Raw genomic sequence first — 18,513 nt, 5'->3', positions numbered from 1 at the left:
CAAATTGAAGCCACTTGGTTGGGGCCTACCAAGATCCACAAATTTGGCCATATTGGCAAAACTTCTTGAAGAAGTTTCCTCCCCCACATGGCAGACCATCCACTGCCATTGGCTGCACCCAATAGTGCTTTGATGTGAAGGAGAAAGCCACTCCATCAACCTCCATCCCTCATAGCTGCTACAGACAGTCCTTGCTCCTCTCTATTCTCCACTTTATGTCACATAGCCACCTCCAATCAAGGGTCATTCAAGCCCATAAATTCCTCCTCCAGAAGTATAAAGTCTCCAGAAGTCTAAAGTCGTGCAAGACACATTTCACTCTCTTTCATTACTTCTTCACCCCGTTCTTAGAGAGAAACTAAAAATAGCTCTCTTGGGCAGATTCCTGAGTCTTATTGCGTGGAGATTTTAGACCCCTTGTAAGTGTTTTCTCACAATGAATCATTCACAAACGTTGTTTGTCTTTGAGTGTAGTTTCAGTGGATATCTTATTTATCTCATTTCATGCTCATTTGATTGGTTAAAAGTATTTTTAGCTATGGAAAGTATGTTAAAAATGGAGAGTATGTTATCTTTTGAAATTTTTGACCAAGCTATTGGACATATCTTGGTCCGAAACTTTTATGGAGTGTTTTAGATTGTGTTTATAAATGTTCATTGAGGTTTTTTTGCATGGATAAAGCTTTTGATGATAGATTTCCTTAGATTTAAAAACTTGAAAACTGGAAGTGGAAACATAGTTTTTGTTTTGGGAAAGTTTGAATATTTCGTGGTTGGATCTTATTCCAAAGGTTTTGATATTTTTATATGATTATCCTAAGCCTCTTATATACATGTTAGGATGTTATTTTGAAGATATTCAGTATTAGTTGTAAAGATATGATTTTTCTATGCAAGAGGATTTCGGTTAGGCCTAAGATTTGATGTTTTTGGGTTAGATCCTTATTTTATTGAGTTTTAGCCATGTGATTTTAAGTTTGATGGTTGGATCTTCTTTAGGACACATTTTTAAACCATGAGATTTTTTAGTTTGAAGATCACATCTCTTTAAGCCATAGATCAAGAGATTGATCAAAGTTAGTTGAGAGAAAAGTTTCTGTTATGGATTAAGTTTAAAACCAAAAACTCCAAGTGTTGTTTTTTGATTTTTGGTGACTTTTATTTGATGATTTAAAGCATGGTTGATCTTATGATGATGTTATGAATACATTAGAAGTAAGATTTGATTTTTTAGAATTCTTGGATGTTTTTATTAAGATCAAAACTTGTGATTTAAGGGTTTACGTTTTGTTAAAAAGTTTTGATCTTTTTACAAAAAATTTGGTGTTAATGATTAGTTTTTTTTAATGGATATTTTAAATATATTTTTAAACTTTGTATAGGAAGATTCTTATTACAAAATTTTGGTTTAATCATGGGTTTTGAAGATGAAAGAAATTACAACCAAAATTAAGAGAAATGACCTATAAATGTTTCTGCCATTGTGAGTTTTTCATAGTTGTGAATGATTTTAAATTTTTTTGTGTTGATATTTGAGTTTAGGATAGAATTTACATTATAAATGTAAATTTTAGAGTTAGGATGTGAAATTCTTAAGTTATGGGTAAAATGATCATTTTTCTATATGTAGAGAGTAAAATGGTAATTTTACTCTAAGTTGTCTATTTTCACTTTTCTAATTGTTAGTAATTAAATTTCTAACTTTTAGAATACCCTCTTACAGTTCCTCGTGTTTCACACTTTATTCTAGTAGAACGCGACGATCGAGGTAAGTTAGCTCTTAACTTACTATCAGTTTACTGTGTATATGTGATGGATAAGGGAACTACAGTTTATGTTCCTATGTTGCTATATATGCCATGTTATGCCATGTTTATCTATTACACAAATTATTCTGTCACGAAATAATTATCTGTTACATAATATATTATGTCTCATGTTACTCTTTGTTTTAAGTATATCACATTACGTTTGCCATCTGTTACATGTATGTCATGTCACGTAATATTCATTGTCACAAGTTATGAAATATTGTCTGTTACATGTTATGCCATGTTATGAAATATTGACTGTTACATGTATGCCATGTTATGAAATGTTGTCTGTTACATTTATGTCTCAAAGTATGTCATCTTACGTTCATGTCACTTACGTTACGTCAGGACTTCTGTCTTTTATGTCACGTTCATGTCACGCCACGTTACGAAATGTCATGTATGCCAGTTAAGTTATTCATGTCAATCACGTTAGATAATCTAACATGATTTTAGGTTATGAGTGAGCTAGATAAAAAGTAAAATATATAATATTAGATAGAGTAATGCTACTATATCCCATAATTTATATCACTCACTTTGTCCCTTGACGTGGTACCACAATGTGGTGCCATGTGGCTTATTAAAAAAATTTAAAAAATGTATATAAAAGAACAAAATGGCATCTAAAAACACAAAAAATGAAGACTAAAATTCTAAATTCTCTCTACCCTTTTATATTTTTGTTTTTAATTTTTTTAATAACTACTTAGCACCATACTTTGATGCCAAGATAAAATGAGTGGTATAAATTAAATAGCATAATAGTATTTCTCTAAGACAAATTTTAGCTAACAAGGTAATGAAGGCTCTCTTTGGTTTCATAGATGGTCTTAATCCATCTCAACATCTAAATACCATTTAAACATAAATACTTTGATTTCAAACTTTTAAATTTTCAGTATTTTCATCTAATCATTATCTAATTATTACAATTTTTTTAAATTTTAAAAAAATACAAAAAATAATTCAACTTTTTCAAATCCTAAAACAAAAATAATATTAGAAAGTGATATTCTAAAAATATTTTAATTTTATAATATTTTAATTTAATTTTTTTCATTTATTAAAACTTCACAAAATATTTCAATTCAAATTATTTTACTATTATTCATAAATTATTTCTGACTTACTACTATTTATAAATTATATTTCTACTATTCATAAATTTTTCATTAATTAAACGAGATTTAACACCCTATTGCGTTCTAACCGAATCCGAAAATCTGTCCATCTTAAAAAAAAAAAAAAAAAAAAAAGCAAAAAATCTGACAATCCGATTGTTGGGCTACGTCTCGTAGGAATAGACGTGCGCCCCAAGGTTCCTGTATGTGTGTGTCTATATATATATATATAATATATATATATTACACTACTCTTATCCTTGCTGCAAACCCCCGTAAACCACAGCGCGAGCAATCAGTTAAGCAACAGACTAAGGGAGAAAGAGAGACAAAAGCAGCACCGCAAAGAGCATGGCAGGAATCGGACCGATCTCGCAGGACTGGGAGCCGGTGGTGATCCGCAAGAAGGCCCCCAACGCCGCCGCCAAGAAGGACGAGAAAGCTGTCAACGCCGCTCGCCGCACCGGCGCCGAGATTGAAACCATCAAGAAATGTCCGTATTTTCCTTATAACCCCTGCACTCAAAGCAATCTTTCTGTTTGAGAAGAAATTTTTCCACAAGTTGAAAGTTGGCTTTTTATGTCATTTTTTTTCTGAAGAGAAACTTGTTCGTTTTTGTGATAGTTAGGGTATTGATAATATTGATTCATATTGATTACATTTTTTTTAATGAAATTGGGATTTTTTAAACGTCATTAAAGACATAAATCTGTTATTACAGCATGTGCTTTTTTTAGCTAATTTATTTTTTTCTTCACCCTTATTTTGATATTTAGTTTATTTTAGCGTTACGATGATAAAATGATGCATGCTTGAAACAAATATAATCCGAGTGTTGTGGGATTTATTAATACAAAGTGAGGCTCTTTCTCCTGTCTCATGACGAGCTTTTCTTTCCTGGTACTGGCATCTGTGTACATGCGTGCCCGCTTGCAGCTTGATAAATGTCTCTTCTCCTCTGAGTTACAATCAATCCACCGAAGTGGTATCTGTCGTATGATCTCTTCGTGACTCTATTTGTGTGGTATAACTTGTGTCTTATGTCAATAGGTTTATTATAGTGTTAAATAATTCGTAAAATTATATTATTGCTGTACTAAGTTCTGTATTGTTTATTGTTGTCGTCCTCCTTTCTTCTATTTAGCTGTACGGTTCCCTGTTGGTGTATTTATGAAGGTGATGGGTAATTGGTGCTCTAAGCTCATTTTATCTTTTGTTACGAGCAAATTGTGGATAGATTTTTGAATGCTCCATTATAATAGTTATTTTAATATTTCCAGCTACTGCTGGAACAAATAAAGCTGCCTCTAGCAGCACTTCTCTAAACACAAGGAAGCTGGATGAGGAAACTGAGAACCTTGCTCGTAAGTAGATTTTTCCTACAACAGCTACTTTTCTGAGTCTCTTCATACTTCATATTATTCATGCAATTAGCGCTGAATCTCCCTTTAGCTCTACTGTAGACATTGAATCTTAATTTGTTGATATGATAGGCATTAAATCTTAATTTTTTTTCCTAAAAAATATTATATCTTCCAAGTTGTGAATTTGTAAGAATTATTTCCTGGGAAATCTTTGTGTTTTAATTTTTAATAAGAGTTTGTGGATTGCTTGGCTTCATTTTCGTATCATACATATAGGGGATTTTTATATATATTTTTTTAACTGTTAAGTCTTGTTTCTACTTAGATTTGGGTTGTGGTCAGAATCTTCTTATTGCCATCATATCAAACTCTTTTACCTACCGTGCAAAGCAATAAAGAGTACACTAGAAAGTTCCAAAGTTCCACCAAAGTATGCTCCTTATCATTGAAACACTGCTCATTCATTTCCATCCAAATACATCACATAAGACACAACGGAACCATCTTCCAAAATACATCCACTTGAGAGCAACCATGAAGCCTGTTCCAACATGCATGAAGATCAACCACTCTTAAAGGCATCACCCAAGCTAAACTGGTTCTACAAAAGATTCCATCCCACAATGCCCTTACCACCTCACAATGCAAAAGTAAATGATCTATAGATCCCCCATGTTTCTTACACATGAAACACCAATCCATAACAAAAAGACCACACTTCCTCAAATTGTCTGTCTTCAAAATCTTCCCAAGAGAGGCAATCCATATGAAAAAAGCAACTTTGGAAGGTACGTGAGATCTGCAAATACACTTCCAAGGAAAAAGGACTATTCTGAAATGTCAACAGCTTATAATATGATAGAGCTCCTAAGGGCACTGTCGTGAGGTGGTCCCCCGTCATAAAAAAATAATAATACGATCGAACTGTAAACTTTTTACTTCCCTTGGACTTCCACAACATTCTATCCCCATCATTACCACCAAGCCTCAAAGAGTATAAAAAGATGAAAAAAGCTGAAACTTCATCAATTTTCCAATCCTGAACAGCTCTAGTAAAACAAACATCCCACTCACTGAAAAGAGCCATTAGAACGAACTAGCAAATCTGACACAGACGCATACCAATCAGAAATCAGACGAAAAATGGCCGGAAACACCCTATTGAGGTCTTGATCACCACATCAAATATCAAACCAAAAATGGATCCCAGATCCCTCTCCAACAGCATAACTAACATGGATTACAAAACTCTCCCGGCCATTTCTAATGAACTTCCAAAGACCCACACCATATGCCCCCTCCCCCCCATGCGCTTTTAAAATTGATCTAGTTAGTCATTCTATTATAAATTAAACTATATACTATGTTGATGTGGCAAATCGCGTGACGTGTCCATGTCCCATGTCATAATAAAATTAAAAAACCTTAAGGGTTTGTTTGGCAACACAACTGTTCTCAAGTATTCTTAGATATTTCATTCACAAACATCACTCAAACATGATACTTTCCAATATCAAATCTAACTTTTTCATCTAATCATTACAATTTTTCCAAACTTCCAAACAAAACACAAAAAACAAGACTACTTTTTCAAGTTTCAAAACAAAAATTATATTAAAAAATTATATTCAATTTTTTTTTTAACTTTCTAATATTTTTATTCAACTTTTTCTATCTCCTTTCCCAAAATCCAATAAAACATCTTAACCCAAACCATTTTAGTACTATTCACAGATATACTGAGATATTCTAAGTATCCAAATAGGCCCTAAAAGTATTAAATAAAATTTAAAACTTAAAAATGTTAAATACAAAAATCAAATTAAAAAAAAGAAAAAAAGAAAAAAATGATGTCAAAAAAATTTTGTAACTTTGAAAAATAAAAATGTTTTGTAATTAAAAACATTGAAAAATTAAAAAAAAGGAAATGGGGGGAGGGGAGGTAAGAAATATGAGAGATAGGAAATTGAGGAGAGGAATAGCATGGTGTTATTTGATATTCAAGAGCTATTGAGCAAGATTGGAAATCGATTTCCTGTTTTTTTGAGCTGAAACCAATTTCCATAAAAGAAGCTTGAGTTTTCCGTTTGACTTGCTTTTCCATGTGTATCTAAACACCGGAAAACCGTGAAAATTAATTTCAAAAACCATTTTACAGTGAAACAAACAGACCCCTAAAGGAAAAGGATTTGCGGTTCTTAAGTTTGAAAGGTGTGAACAGGAAGCGGAGGTTTTATGGCTGAAATCAGAATGGGAATGATTGGGTTTTGAGGGGGTTTCAATGCGCTGGAAATAAGAAGCACAGTTGGAGGATTTTTCTCTTGAAACAGTTATTTCAGTAGAATTAGGGTTTTGTTTGGGTTAGGATTTTGTGGTGGAAAAGTAGATTATGTTTCTTAAGATTTAGTTGTGGACTAGCAAGATGAATATGCTGGAGCTCGAAATGTGTGAGAAAAGGAAGAAAATCAGATCTGGTTTTGGGGTTGTGAAGTGCGAACATTACACACAAGGTTTTTTAAATATGAAATCTTAGAGAAGTAAACCACACAAACTTCAAGAATTTCTGCACAATCTTCCAAAAAACGTTTTCATCATGGCAGCGAAAGTATTACATTCATATGTAAACTCTTGGAAGACACTGCTAGTTTTGGAATTTGAGAGGGGGTCATGGCGTTAAAAATCTCAGGTGCTATGGTTACAAGAGGGGGATTGAAGTACAAAGTTTTTTCCATAAAGTGGCCAATTCATATAGGGAGGACTAATATCATTGAGATGTTGAACATCAATGGAGCTGTTTCTACGGAACTTTCTATGATTAAGGAGTATGTTGCTGGTTTTTATGAACAGTTGGTGTGGAGGCCAAAGATTGATGGATTAGCTTTTTAGACCATTGTGCATTAGAGTGCTTCTTGGCTGGAGAGGCCCTTTGATAAGAGACAAAGGTTCATGAAGTGGTGAGGAGGATAGTAAAAGACAAAGCACTTGGTCCATATGGTTTTCGATAGGTTTCTTCCAATCTTGCTAGATGTGGTGAAGGAAGGTCTTCTAGGAATTTTTCTCGTTTAAGAAAAGCATGCCACACATATTGTGCTTATTCCAAGAAGGTTGGGACCTTGAATATCAAGGATTTATTGCCTATTAGTCTTGTGAATGGGGTGTATAGGTTCTAGCAAACCGACTGGGGGAGGTCTTGGTGAGGATTATATTGAGACCCCAAAACACATTTGTAAGGGGAAGATAAATATTGGATGTAGTACTAATTGCGAATGAATGTTTGGATATTACATTAAAATCTGGTGATCCGGACATATTATGCAATCTGGATATGGAGAAGGCTTATGATCATATTAACTGGGACTTCTAACTATACTTGCTTGGAAGGTGTGGAATTGGGGAACGATGGTGCTCATGGATCAGGTATTGCATCTCCACGATGAGGTTCTCAGTTTTGGTGAGAGACATTCCAGTTAGTTTCTTTAACAGCTCTCGTGGTCTAAAGTAGGAGGATCATTTGCCCCCCTTCTTTTTGTCATTGTTATGGAGGCACTTGGCATAATGATGTCTGCTATGGCTAAGTGGCTTTATGGCTGGGTTTCCAGTTGGTGACACCAATCGGGGCATTCTTAACATTTCTCATTTGTTGTTTGCAAATGATACTTGATTTTTTGTGAGGTAGAGCAAAGTTAGATTCGCTTATTGAGGGCACTCCTACCATGCTTTGAAGTTGTGTTTGGTTTGAAAGTGAATTTATCCAAGTTGGAGTTGGTTCCGGTTAAAAACATTCACAATCTTTGGATGTAGGCAAATACTTTGGGATGCAAGGTCTCCTCCTTTCCCATGAAATACCTTGGCCTTCCATTGGTGCCTCTTTCAGGGTTAAATCCACGTGGGATGAAATAATAGAGAAGATCGAATGCATATGGGTAGGTTGGAAGAGATTTTATTTGATGAAAGGCAGTAGGACCACATTAATTAAGATCACTGTGGCGAATCAGATTGAGAAGCTTCAACGTGACTTCCCTTGGAGCTGGTCAGGTGATGAGTTCAAGTTTTACCTAGTTAAGTGGAATAGGGTATGTTCTCCAATCTTTGTTGGTGGGTTGGGGATTAGAAATTTGATGGTATTCAATCGGACTCTTCTTGGAAAATGGTTATTATGGCAGTATAACTATGAGAGGGAGGCTTTGTGGAAGTTGGTGATTCATTCCAAATATGGTGGAATGTGGGAGAGAGAAAAGGGGGAAGAGGGAGATGAAGAAGAAGAAGAAGAAAGGGGGAGCACTATGGAGGTACAAGAGGTTTATGGGTTGGAGTCTGGAAGCATATCAAAAGAGGTTTGGGGATTCTTTCTCGACACACTAGAATCATAATGGGAGATGGATCTAGAATCAAATTTTGGCATGATATTTGGTGTAGAGATAGAGTCTTCAAGGACACATTCTCAACAATTTTTAGGATTGCGTGAATAGGAGGTATCAATGGTGGACCTCATGGAGATGTTGAGTGGCTCAATATAATGGAATGTGAACTTTATCCAGGTGGCCTATGATTGGGAAGTTGGCAACTTTTCCGTTTTGGGAAATACTCTAGCCACAAAAAGGATTACACAAAAGAAATCTCACAAACTGATGTGGGTTGATGTGGTTCTTCAGATTGTAAAGTTACTTTTATTATAAACTAGATCTAACAGATTAGATGAAGCCACGTCAGTTTGTAGGATTATTTTGTATAATTATTTTGTGGATGCAACAGTACTCTTGTGTTTTTCAGGCTCTTGTACGCCATGAGGTTGAGGACCCAAGGAATTGATAAGATTTGGTGGGTACCCACTTGAAAAGGTACATTTTCTGATTGTTCCTACTACAAGACCCTTACAAACCTACAGACAAATCATTTTCCTTGGAAAAGCGTTCGGAGAAATAAGGCATTTCTAAAGGTGGTATTTTTTGCTTGGACAGCTTCTTTGGAAAAGATCTGACTATGGACAACTTACAGAAACACATGTGATTATTGTAGATTAGTATTGTATGTGCAGAAAGAATGGTGAGACTGTGGATAATCCACTACTACATTGGGAGGTTGCTAGGTTGTTATGGGATGATGTCTTTAGAAGATTGGAGCTAGCCTGGGTTATGTCCACTACTGTGGTAGAGCTTCTAGCCAACTAGACGAATATGAGGGTATTCCACAAATCATAGCTATTTGGAAGGTGGTTTCTATTTGTATTTTATGTTGCTTATGGAAGGAGCGAATTGATCGGAATTTTGAAGAGAGAGAGCGCTCACTAGAGGAGATTAGATTGTTCTTTGTTAATACTTTATTCCTATGGGCTAAAGTTGTTGATTTTAGTGGCCTAGACTTTTTGTATCTATTTCTTCCTCTTAATTAGGTGTTACTTTTTGTATACTCACTTAGGCTATGTCCATTCTTATTAATATAATCTTTACTTAATAAAAAACATTCATATGTATAGACAACTAGTAATTTTAATTCTAATTGGAACTTAAACTCCGGCTTACATCTACTAAACCAAAATAAATATATACTAAAATCATAATAAGAAGGGAAAAAAATCTGAATAACTGGGTTGCCTGGAATTAGATTGAATGATTGTTGTCTGGTTTCACGGAAGACGTGGTGGGGGTTTTGTGCAGGCTATAATCTGTCTAGTTCTTATAGTTGCAACTCCCATGCATCTCCCTGCTCCCTCTCTCTCCCTAACGGACCCTTGCATTCTGCTTGACCTGTTGTGGTGTTTTGTTTTTTCCAAGTAAATGCATGGGATTGAATCTGCACAGAATTATTTCTCCCATTTTCAGGAGAGTCTGCTCATCTATATTTTTATAGGATCTCATGTTTATATCTCATCTGAAATGAGTGTAGATGACCGGGTACCAACTGAACTGAAGAAAGCTATCATGCAAGCCCGAATGGAAAAGAAGCTTACACAGTCTCAGCTTGCTCAAGTAAATCTCTCTCTCTCTCTCTCTCTCTCTCTCTCTCATATTTCGACCTGTTAAATGAAAATCATCTCTTGTTTGTAGATGATTAATGAGAAGCCTCAAGTCATCCAGGAGTATGAATCTGGTAAAGCTATTCCTAATCAACAGATCATTACCAAGCTGGAGAGGGCTCTAGGAGCTAAACTGCGTGGAAAGAAATAAAAGGAATCTTGTTGGCCCTTCTATGTTCAAATGATGTTGCATCGTCCATTGTCAAAGAATGGTTTGTTGTACTTGAACTACTTTTGTGTGTCTTTCTTTGTGTCCCCCTTATGTAAGACACCTCTCTGGAATTACTTATCGAAAAAGTAAAAGATTACTCTTTGGAATTAACGACTGGTTCGACTTAACCTGATCTGATGAGTTTAATGAAGATGTGCGTGTTCCAATCCATGTACGAGCGCTCACACACTCCCCGCTTCTCTATTGATATGTGCTCTAACCCTTTCCAATTTGACCAGAATCTAATATAAGGACGGGACGATTATGTCTATAAACAAGCTTTCGGTTAATTTTAAGTTAGTTCTTTCATTCTCTTTGTTTTAATTAAGATAAGGTAAATGACTGTTTTAAGTCTTGAGGGCTTGAACTTTTTACATATTGGTACTTGTAGTTTAAAAAGTTGAGAATTGGTCCTTGGACTAAGGTGATATTTCAAACTATTTATTCCATCACAATTCCGTGAAGTGTGGTAGTGGCGGAAAATGTTGATGTGACGCATAATTGTCACCCCACAACAAATAATAAGAGGGCAGGAATCTTGAAAAATGTTAAATCAATTCATGATTTTGCTCTCTCAATTTTACTGTTTATGCATTTTTTTTAATTAATGATTAAGGAATTGAATATTAATGAAATTGTGTTTTTTTTTTTTATACATTTATGTTATAAAAAAATTAAAAATCACAATCATCATCCCACGTTAACATAAATAACAAAAAACTAACGAAATGGAAAAAATCTTTCGAAACATAAAATTATAAAATCTAAAAAAGAACTAAATTAAATATAAAACCGGTTTAACCTCCTCTTATGATTTGCAGGCCTTAATTTTACCTTTTAGCTCCTCCAACTACAAAACAAAACGTCAATATGAGTTGTGTTCTGCTATCCTTTTTTTGCTTCAGCAAACAAACCACAGTTTCAAGAAAACTTAAAGAAACCACTTACAATAAGTGAACACCGTGCATATATTTCATTAATATATGTGAGGACTGCGCCAAAACTAGAGAGAGAGAATCACCTCGCATGAGCAAAATGCCGATTGAAAGAGGCAACTAAGAGAGCCTAGTAGATGCAAGACAACACATGGTGACAAAGGAAGGTTCGTCTTACACCAGGTGAGTAAAGGATGTTCAGACAATATGAAAGGCGAGCAACGGATGAGAACAAGCTCGGTGCAAAGTTGGGAGCACTGTAACACGAAGGAGTTCAAAGGGCAGCAGGTGTCGTATCCAAAGCCCATGGTCCATTAGGGACCTCACAACAGGAGCATACATGGGAAGAAGGAATATGGACTTGCAAGCCATATCGTCTAACCTTAGAAGTATGGGCTAACACCATATGAGAGACTCTCATAAGGAGAAGGACTGCGAGTTTGGTCCCAAGGCAAGTTGCAAAGACATGTGTGCCTTGTCTCATCAGTCAGTCGTTGTCTACCATTCTTCAAGTCTAAAGCACAAATGGATGATTGAGATTAAAGGTCTCTCATTCAAGCAAGACAGTGGTAAGAGGAGACATCAAGATCTGTCAGGATTATAACTGGCAGTTATATTGTATAACAGTCATTGGACAATAGTCGATATCTCACTTTTGAGATGATAAAGTGTTTCTCTTTCCTTTCTTTTTCTACTTGAAGACTTCAAGGAAGTAGAAGACTCAGGGTCTTCACCAAGTAAAGAATCGGCACCACCAGCGCAACCTTAGTATTAGTATGAATAAGGGTCTTTCTTGCGTGGGTTCCGAGAATGAATAAGGGAAAGGTTCACATTCTAATACTGTCTGATTTGGCCATCGGGGATAGCACAACCTTACCACGGGAGTTAAACATGGTCTCTGATATGATATAATATGATATGATACGATATGATGAGATGATAATATTCAGTCATGTTGTGCCAAATGGTTTTTTAATATGAATAATTTGAAATGTCGATTTGATTTTCTGATAACACGTTTTGAGATCTACTTATTGAAACTAAAATGATTTGTTACTACATTCTGAACTCTCTAAAAAAGTTCATGTTTATATACTAGTATATATTTTCTGTTTACCAAACTGTGATAAATCACCTCTTGTCTTCATAATATTTTTAGATGATGTTAATGGTTCAGCAAGGAATCAGGAATAGAGATTGTGAGCAAGACTATGGGAAGTTCACCTAAGAGTACTAGTGATTAATATAGAAGTTTTATTTATCTGGATTTTAGTTTGTTATAGTTTATGGGGATTTATGTAATTAATTGTTCATTATGTCGGCGATGCTAGAGATTGTAGAAGCGTAGGCTTATGTTTATTGGATTTATCATATTGATGATCTTATGGAGAAATTTATGCATGAAGTTAAAACATGAATTTATACTTTCATGTGTTGGAGCCTTTGAAAATGATATAGGCGTGACAGTGGCTTAGATCATATACAGAGATTTTACGTTATGATTTTTATTGCATAGACTTTGAGAAATTTTAATAAATGCTTCTGCGCACTCTCATTTTGATTTTAGTATTTTAATACAAAATGAGTCTATTTATTATAAAGATTTTTTTATACTTGGCGCTTCCTTTAGAATAAAAAAAAAACATATATATTTTTAAGTCAAATTCAATAGTAGCATTCCGGCTCCCTTGATTTTCTAAAAAAAATGTCTTTCTTAATTGTTAGGAGCAGGGTGTTGCATGACCTAATCATTACAACTTCCTCAAACTTTTAAAAAAAATACAAAAAATAATTCAATTTTCTCAAATTCTAAAACAAAAACTATATTAAAAAATTATATTATAACAATATTTTAACTTAATAATTTTTTATTCAATTTTTTCTCTTCTTTTCCAAAATCTCATAAAACATCTTAACTCAAACCATTTCATTACTATTCACATATTTCCATCTCATCTCATCTATGTAAATAAACAAGGCCTAAGGGCTCATTGGACACTTAGAATATTTATGAATAGTAGTAAAATAATTTGAGTTAAAATGTTTTATTAAATTTAAGAAAAGAAAAGAAAAAGTTAAATAAAAATTTATAAAATTAAAAAATTATTTGAATATAATTTTTTAATATAATTTTTATTTTAAAAATTCAAGTTATATTTTTTCTTTTTGTATTTTCTTTTTGTGACAATCATGGGTGGGCAATGGGGAGTGTTTGCCCACCAGAATCTGCCACCGCATTCCAGAGGCGGGCCCCCTCCGTGTGTCAGGGAGGACCCCTCTTCCGTCCAACCCTCACCCACTGCCCACCCATGATTGTCACAGTAGGAAAAAACAAAAAAAAAAAATCAAAGAAAAGACAAGGCAACTGCAAGGAGAGAGAGAGAGAGAGAGAGAGAGAGAGAGGGGGGGGGGCGAGCCATGCCTAATCCCCCGACCCCGCTGTATTTTTCCATGGGTGGGCAGTGTTTTAAAACGCACGGTACGGCCGCGTCCTCTACTATATCTGTTTCGTACCGGCCAAAATACCGGCCATACCGGACTAAATTTCGGTCTGTACCGGCCTATATTTCGGCCGGTACCGGCCGATATTTCAGCCTGTGTATTTTTTTTTTCGTTTTTTCAAACTACAAACTTTTTTTTAAACCCTAATTCAAACTAGACTATTTATAATTTTTATATATATGTATTTATATATAATTTATTTATATATAGACTATTATTTTGGAATATAATTTTTATATATATTTATATATATATAATTTATTTATATATCAACTATCCGAAACGTTATCCCGAAATGCTATCTCGAAACGGTACCGATATCGAAATATTTCGTTCCAGTGCCTTAACCGGTACGACGTCCGGTACGGTATTCAAAACATTGATTTAAACATCAATATATATATATATATATGTCTAAATTGAATGGTAAAAATGAGAAATCACATGTTACTGTATAGTATAGGAGATGATGAGTTGAATTTTTTTTCTATAACTCATTATTTCTACTTTTTAAAGTAATTTCTTATTTTAGAAAATAAAAAAATATGTAAAATTTAACTAGACACACGTGCCCTTGTCCTTTCCTAGTGTGTGTGTATATATATATATATATATATATATATATATGCACATACATGTGTATGTACACACGGACATAAAAGAAGGTGAGAACTGGGTAATAAAAACGAGTATTTGAGCAGACCATTTGAAGGTGTTGCGTCCTTCAGAAAGGTTCAATGAAATGTACAAACTCAAAACAGAGTCAAATTGATTCCAACTCCATGCCAAAGGACGTAGACCCGTGCATGGACTAGGTAGGTTAAGGTCATTTCAGAAGTTCCAACTGGATTGAACAGCCTTGGTGACACATTCCTCAAATCTTGTTGCTTAATCGGCCTTTTCTTGTCATTACCTTTTTCTTATGAATCAAAATGCTGGCATTTGATCATATGATATCGCTTCTGTGGGGGTTAGGTGTAGACTCAACTCGGTGTTTGTTCTAAGTAGTTGTCAATTGCCTATCGTTTCTACTATCTTCTAGTTGTTCCTTTTCTTTTTGATAATACAAGCAGTTAATATTTTTTTTTATCATTTTAATTTCATATCAATGTCATTCTGTCAGCAAGTTGTTCCTTTTGGTTACCCAGAAAGGGATACCATGAAAGTTGTATCATATGTTGATTTTGGCCTCTGAAAAAGTAAACCATCGATATCTTTTACTGATTAAATTGACACATCTACTGGAAGCTACAACAATGCAAGTTCCTGTTCTTGATAGATTTTTTCTTCAAGCATGTTATTCTTTCTAATTTATTTACTAGTCTGTTCTTTTCTTTTGTTTACTAATTTTGTTATTGAATTTCCAACTTGGAACAGTGAAGACGTATACAAAAGAAGATTTCCAAAGAGCAAAGCTAAGCCTTTACATATATCCATTCAAGATAGAAGTTCGAAATGGAAGTTTTCTCTGCTGAAACTTGTCCTCCTAGTTATCGTATCTGGAGCATTTGTAAAACTCCTACACTCTCCAGACGTTTACAACAGCAATGTTCTAGCACATTCTGATGGCACTGCTTTTGATATTTTGAAGTTTTGCTTTGTGATAATTTTTCCATTTGGCAACGGACAAGAGCCAGGGCATTTACAAGAAAACAATTTCCATGGGGTTAGTGGGGGAATTTATGGGCAGCATGCCGTAAATTGTAGGTTTTTTTTAGTAAAATTCTTGGGCTGGATTCTGTAAAATGTAGGTTTTTTAGTAATCACCTATTCACCTGCTTTTCATACTGTGAAACTACATTGCAAGAAAAATTATAACATTTCGAACTTCAATTTTAACATTTAAGCAATGCAGGTCAAGTTTTGTGGACAGGTGGATATGGGGTGGTCAAGATCCTCGTTATCGATCAAATCTAGACATTGAGTGGGATGACATTATGAAAGTTCTGGAAAAGGTGACTGAGAATCATGAAAAATGGGGAATCGGTCTTGTAAACTTCTTCAATAACCGTGAAATCGATCATTGGAAGCAGCTTATTCCTGATGCCAAACACATTGTTCTGCACATGGACTACGCTGCAAAAAATGTGACATGGGCTTCCTTATATCCAGAATGGATTGATGAGGAAGAAGAAACTGAAGTGCCCATTTGCCCATCTCTACCAAAGATTGATGCCACAGGAATCCGACTTAATCTTATAGCTGTTAAGCTTCCTTGTCGGAACGAGGGGAATTGGTCCAGAGATGTAGGTCGGCTGCACTTGCAGCTTGCAGCTGCTGATCTAGCAGCCTCCTTCAAAGGCTTGTATCCAGTGCATTTGCTTTTCATTACAAACTGCTTCCCTATATCAAATCTGTTTACCTGCAAGGAACTTGTTGCACGTCAAGCGAATGCATGGCTATACAAACCAGGCCTGCATGCACTAAGAGAAAAAGTCCATCTCCCAGTAGGCTCTAGCGAACTTGCACTTCCTCTCAGGGGCAATGGTCAGTCATACCTCAAAATTTTAACAAGATGTACAATACAATTGTTGCCACCTTCTCTCTATATCATAACCTATTTTTTTTAGAAGAACTAATGAACATCAAGGCATGCACTCGATTGAATTTAATAGAAAATAGCAATTTTTAAGTGTTGATTTTGCTTCAAAAATTCACACTATGACATGCTACCAGCTCGCTAGTGAGTTATTGATTTCTTTGTGAATTGTATGAGATGCTTCAAGTTCTACGTGGTAATGTATGGTTCTTCCATCTTGCATAGCAATTTGTTGATAGAAATCTAATACAATTCCTTGAAATACAGAGCTGATTTACTCAAGAAATATGCACCGAGAAGCATATGCAACAATTCTACATTCAGCTCATGTTTATGTTTGTGGAGCCATTGCTGCGGCCCAGAGCATCCGCATGTCTGGCTCCACAAGAGACCTTGTCATACTAGTGGATGAAACGATCAGTGCCTATCACAGAAGTGGACTTGAAGCTGCAGGTTGGAAGATCAAGACAATCCAGAGGATCAGGAACCCAAACGCTGAGAAAGATGCCTATAACGAATGGAATTACAGCAAGTTCCGGTTATGGCAGTTAACAGATTATGACAAGATCATTTTCATCGATGCTGATTTGCTCATACTCAGAAACATTGATTTCTTATTTGGGATGCCAGAAATTTCTGCAACGGGGAACAATGGCACACTCTTTAACTCCGGTGTCATGGTTGTTGAGCCATCAAACTGAACTTTCCAGCTTTTGATGGATCACATCAATGAGATTGAGTCGTATAATGGGGGGGACCAAGGATACTTGAATGAGATTTTCACATGGTGGCATAGGATTCCAAAACACATGAATTTCTTGAAGCATTTCTGGGTTGGTGACGGGGAAGAAGTTAAGGAGATGAAAACTAAGCTCTTTGGCTCCGAGCCTCCAATTCTCTATGTCCTTCACTATCTGGGAGTGAAGCCATGGCTGTGCTTCCGTGATTATGATTTTGGAATGTTGATATATTCCAAGAATTTGCAAGTGACGTTGCACACGAAAGGTGGTGGAAAGTACATGATGCAATGCCTGTGCTATTGCAGCAGTTCTGCCTCTTGAGATCAAAGCAAAAGGCGCAGCTTGAATGGGACCGTATGCAAGTCGAGAAAGCGAACTACACAGACGGGCATTGGAACATTAAAGTTAGAGATCGACGTTTAAAGAAATGCATAGACAATATCTGGCTCCTGGAAGAACATGTTGAAGCACTGGGGTGAGACAAATTGGACAGATGACGCGTCTTTTACTCCAACACCGCCTGCAATTTCTACTGCATCTCTCCCTGTCGTGTGAATCCTGGGCTCTCTTTTGGCCCGGAAACTTGTTCCTTCAGTTTCTATTTCCTCACTGTTTTCATGCCTTCGTTTTGTAGGTGACATAATTTCCAAAAAGGGGTTCATTTTTTCCCCACCTTTTAAAGGTCCAACAGTGCTTGAGATCCATTCTTTACTCTGGGTACCGTAAACATCATCACCTCACCTCTTATAGAATCGATCCATTTACAGTTACATGCATGTTTGTACCCCAATTGCCTGCCGTGATAAGGGAACTTTCTGACTTTACATTATCTATCTAAATGCCCCGGTCTCGGATGGATCGGAGAGTTACTCATTGTCACTTAAAAAATCATAAATCACAATTCTGATATAAACTCTAACTCTTTAATTACTCATAGACCTCATTGTTTTAAACAATCTACTCCAAAATAGTTAACTAAGAATACTACAATATAAAAAAAATGCCAACTTTCCCAAAGTGCTAATTCTACATAGCAAAACAAAGCTATTAAATAAAATTCTTCAACAAGTGCCCACTTTGTATTTAATATACTATGCTCACATAGCCTTATCCATGTTTCCTATTCTTGAACTTTCGCTAAAATATCCAAAATATTTGAAAAATGTTGTAGAGATAAGGGGTGATTATCAATAACTCAGTAAGAAAATGTCATATATTAGCATGCAAACATGAGTATTTACATAGTACAGTATATAGAATAAAATATTTTC

General features: G+C 35.3%; 1 protein-coding gene and 1 pseudogene across 1 annotated transcript; both read left to right on the top strand.

The window, feature by feature from the left end:
- Positions 1-3,183: 3,183 nt before the first annotated feature.
- LOC109007487 (multiprotein-bridging factor 1b) lies at positions 3,184-10,695 on the top strand. Its single transcript, XM_018987163.2, has 4 exons — positions 3,184-3,431; positions 4,219-4,302; positions 10,186-10,268; positions 10,347-10,695. Exons 1-4 carry the CDS (start codon positions 3,290-3,292, stop codon positions 10,464-10,466), a joined length of 429 nt encoding a protein of 142 aa, XP_018842708.1. The 5' UTR covers positions 3,184-3,289; the 3' UTR covers positions 10,467-10,695.
- Positions 10,696-11,612: 917 nt separating this feature from the next.
- Positions 11,613-17,875, top strand: LOC109007446 (annotated as a pseudogene).
- The last annotated feature ends 638 nt before the right edge of the window (positions 17,876-18,513 follow it).

The sequence above is a fragment of the Juglans regia genome, chromosome 1 (genome assembly GCF_001411555.2).
Source record: "Juglans regia cultivar Chandler chromosome 1, Walnut 2.0, whole genome shotgun sequence".
NCBI lineage: Eukaryota > Viridiplantae > Streptophyta > Magnoliopsida > Fagales > Juglandaceae > Juglans > Juglans regia.
Note: the sequence above shows the minus strand (reverse complement) of the source record. Positions and strands in the feature narration are given on the sequence as shown.

What these genes read in the sequence shown, in the direction of transcription:
- LOC109007487 (XM_018987163.2), top strand. Translation starts at nt 3,290, where the DNA reads ATGGCAGGAATCGGACCGATCTCGCAGGACTGGGAGCCGGTGGTGATC. An exon ending in GATTGAAACCATCAAGAAAT is followed by an intron (nt 3,432 to 4,218) that starts GTCCGTATTTTC and finishes TAATATTTCCAG; the next exon opens with CTACTGCTGGAACAAATAAA. An exon ending in CACAGTCTCAGCTTGCTCAA is followed by an intron (nt 10,269 to 10,346) that starts GTAAATCTCTCT and finishes TCTTGTTTGTAG; the next exon opens with ATGATTAATGAGAAGCCTCA.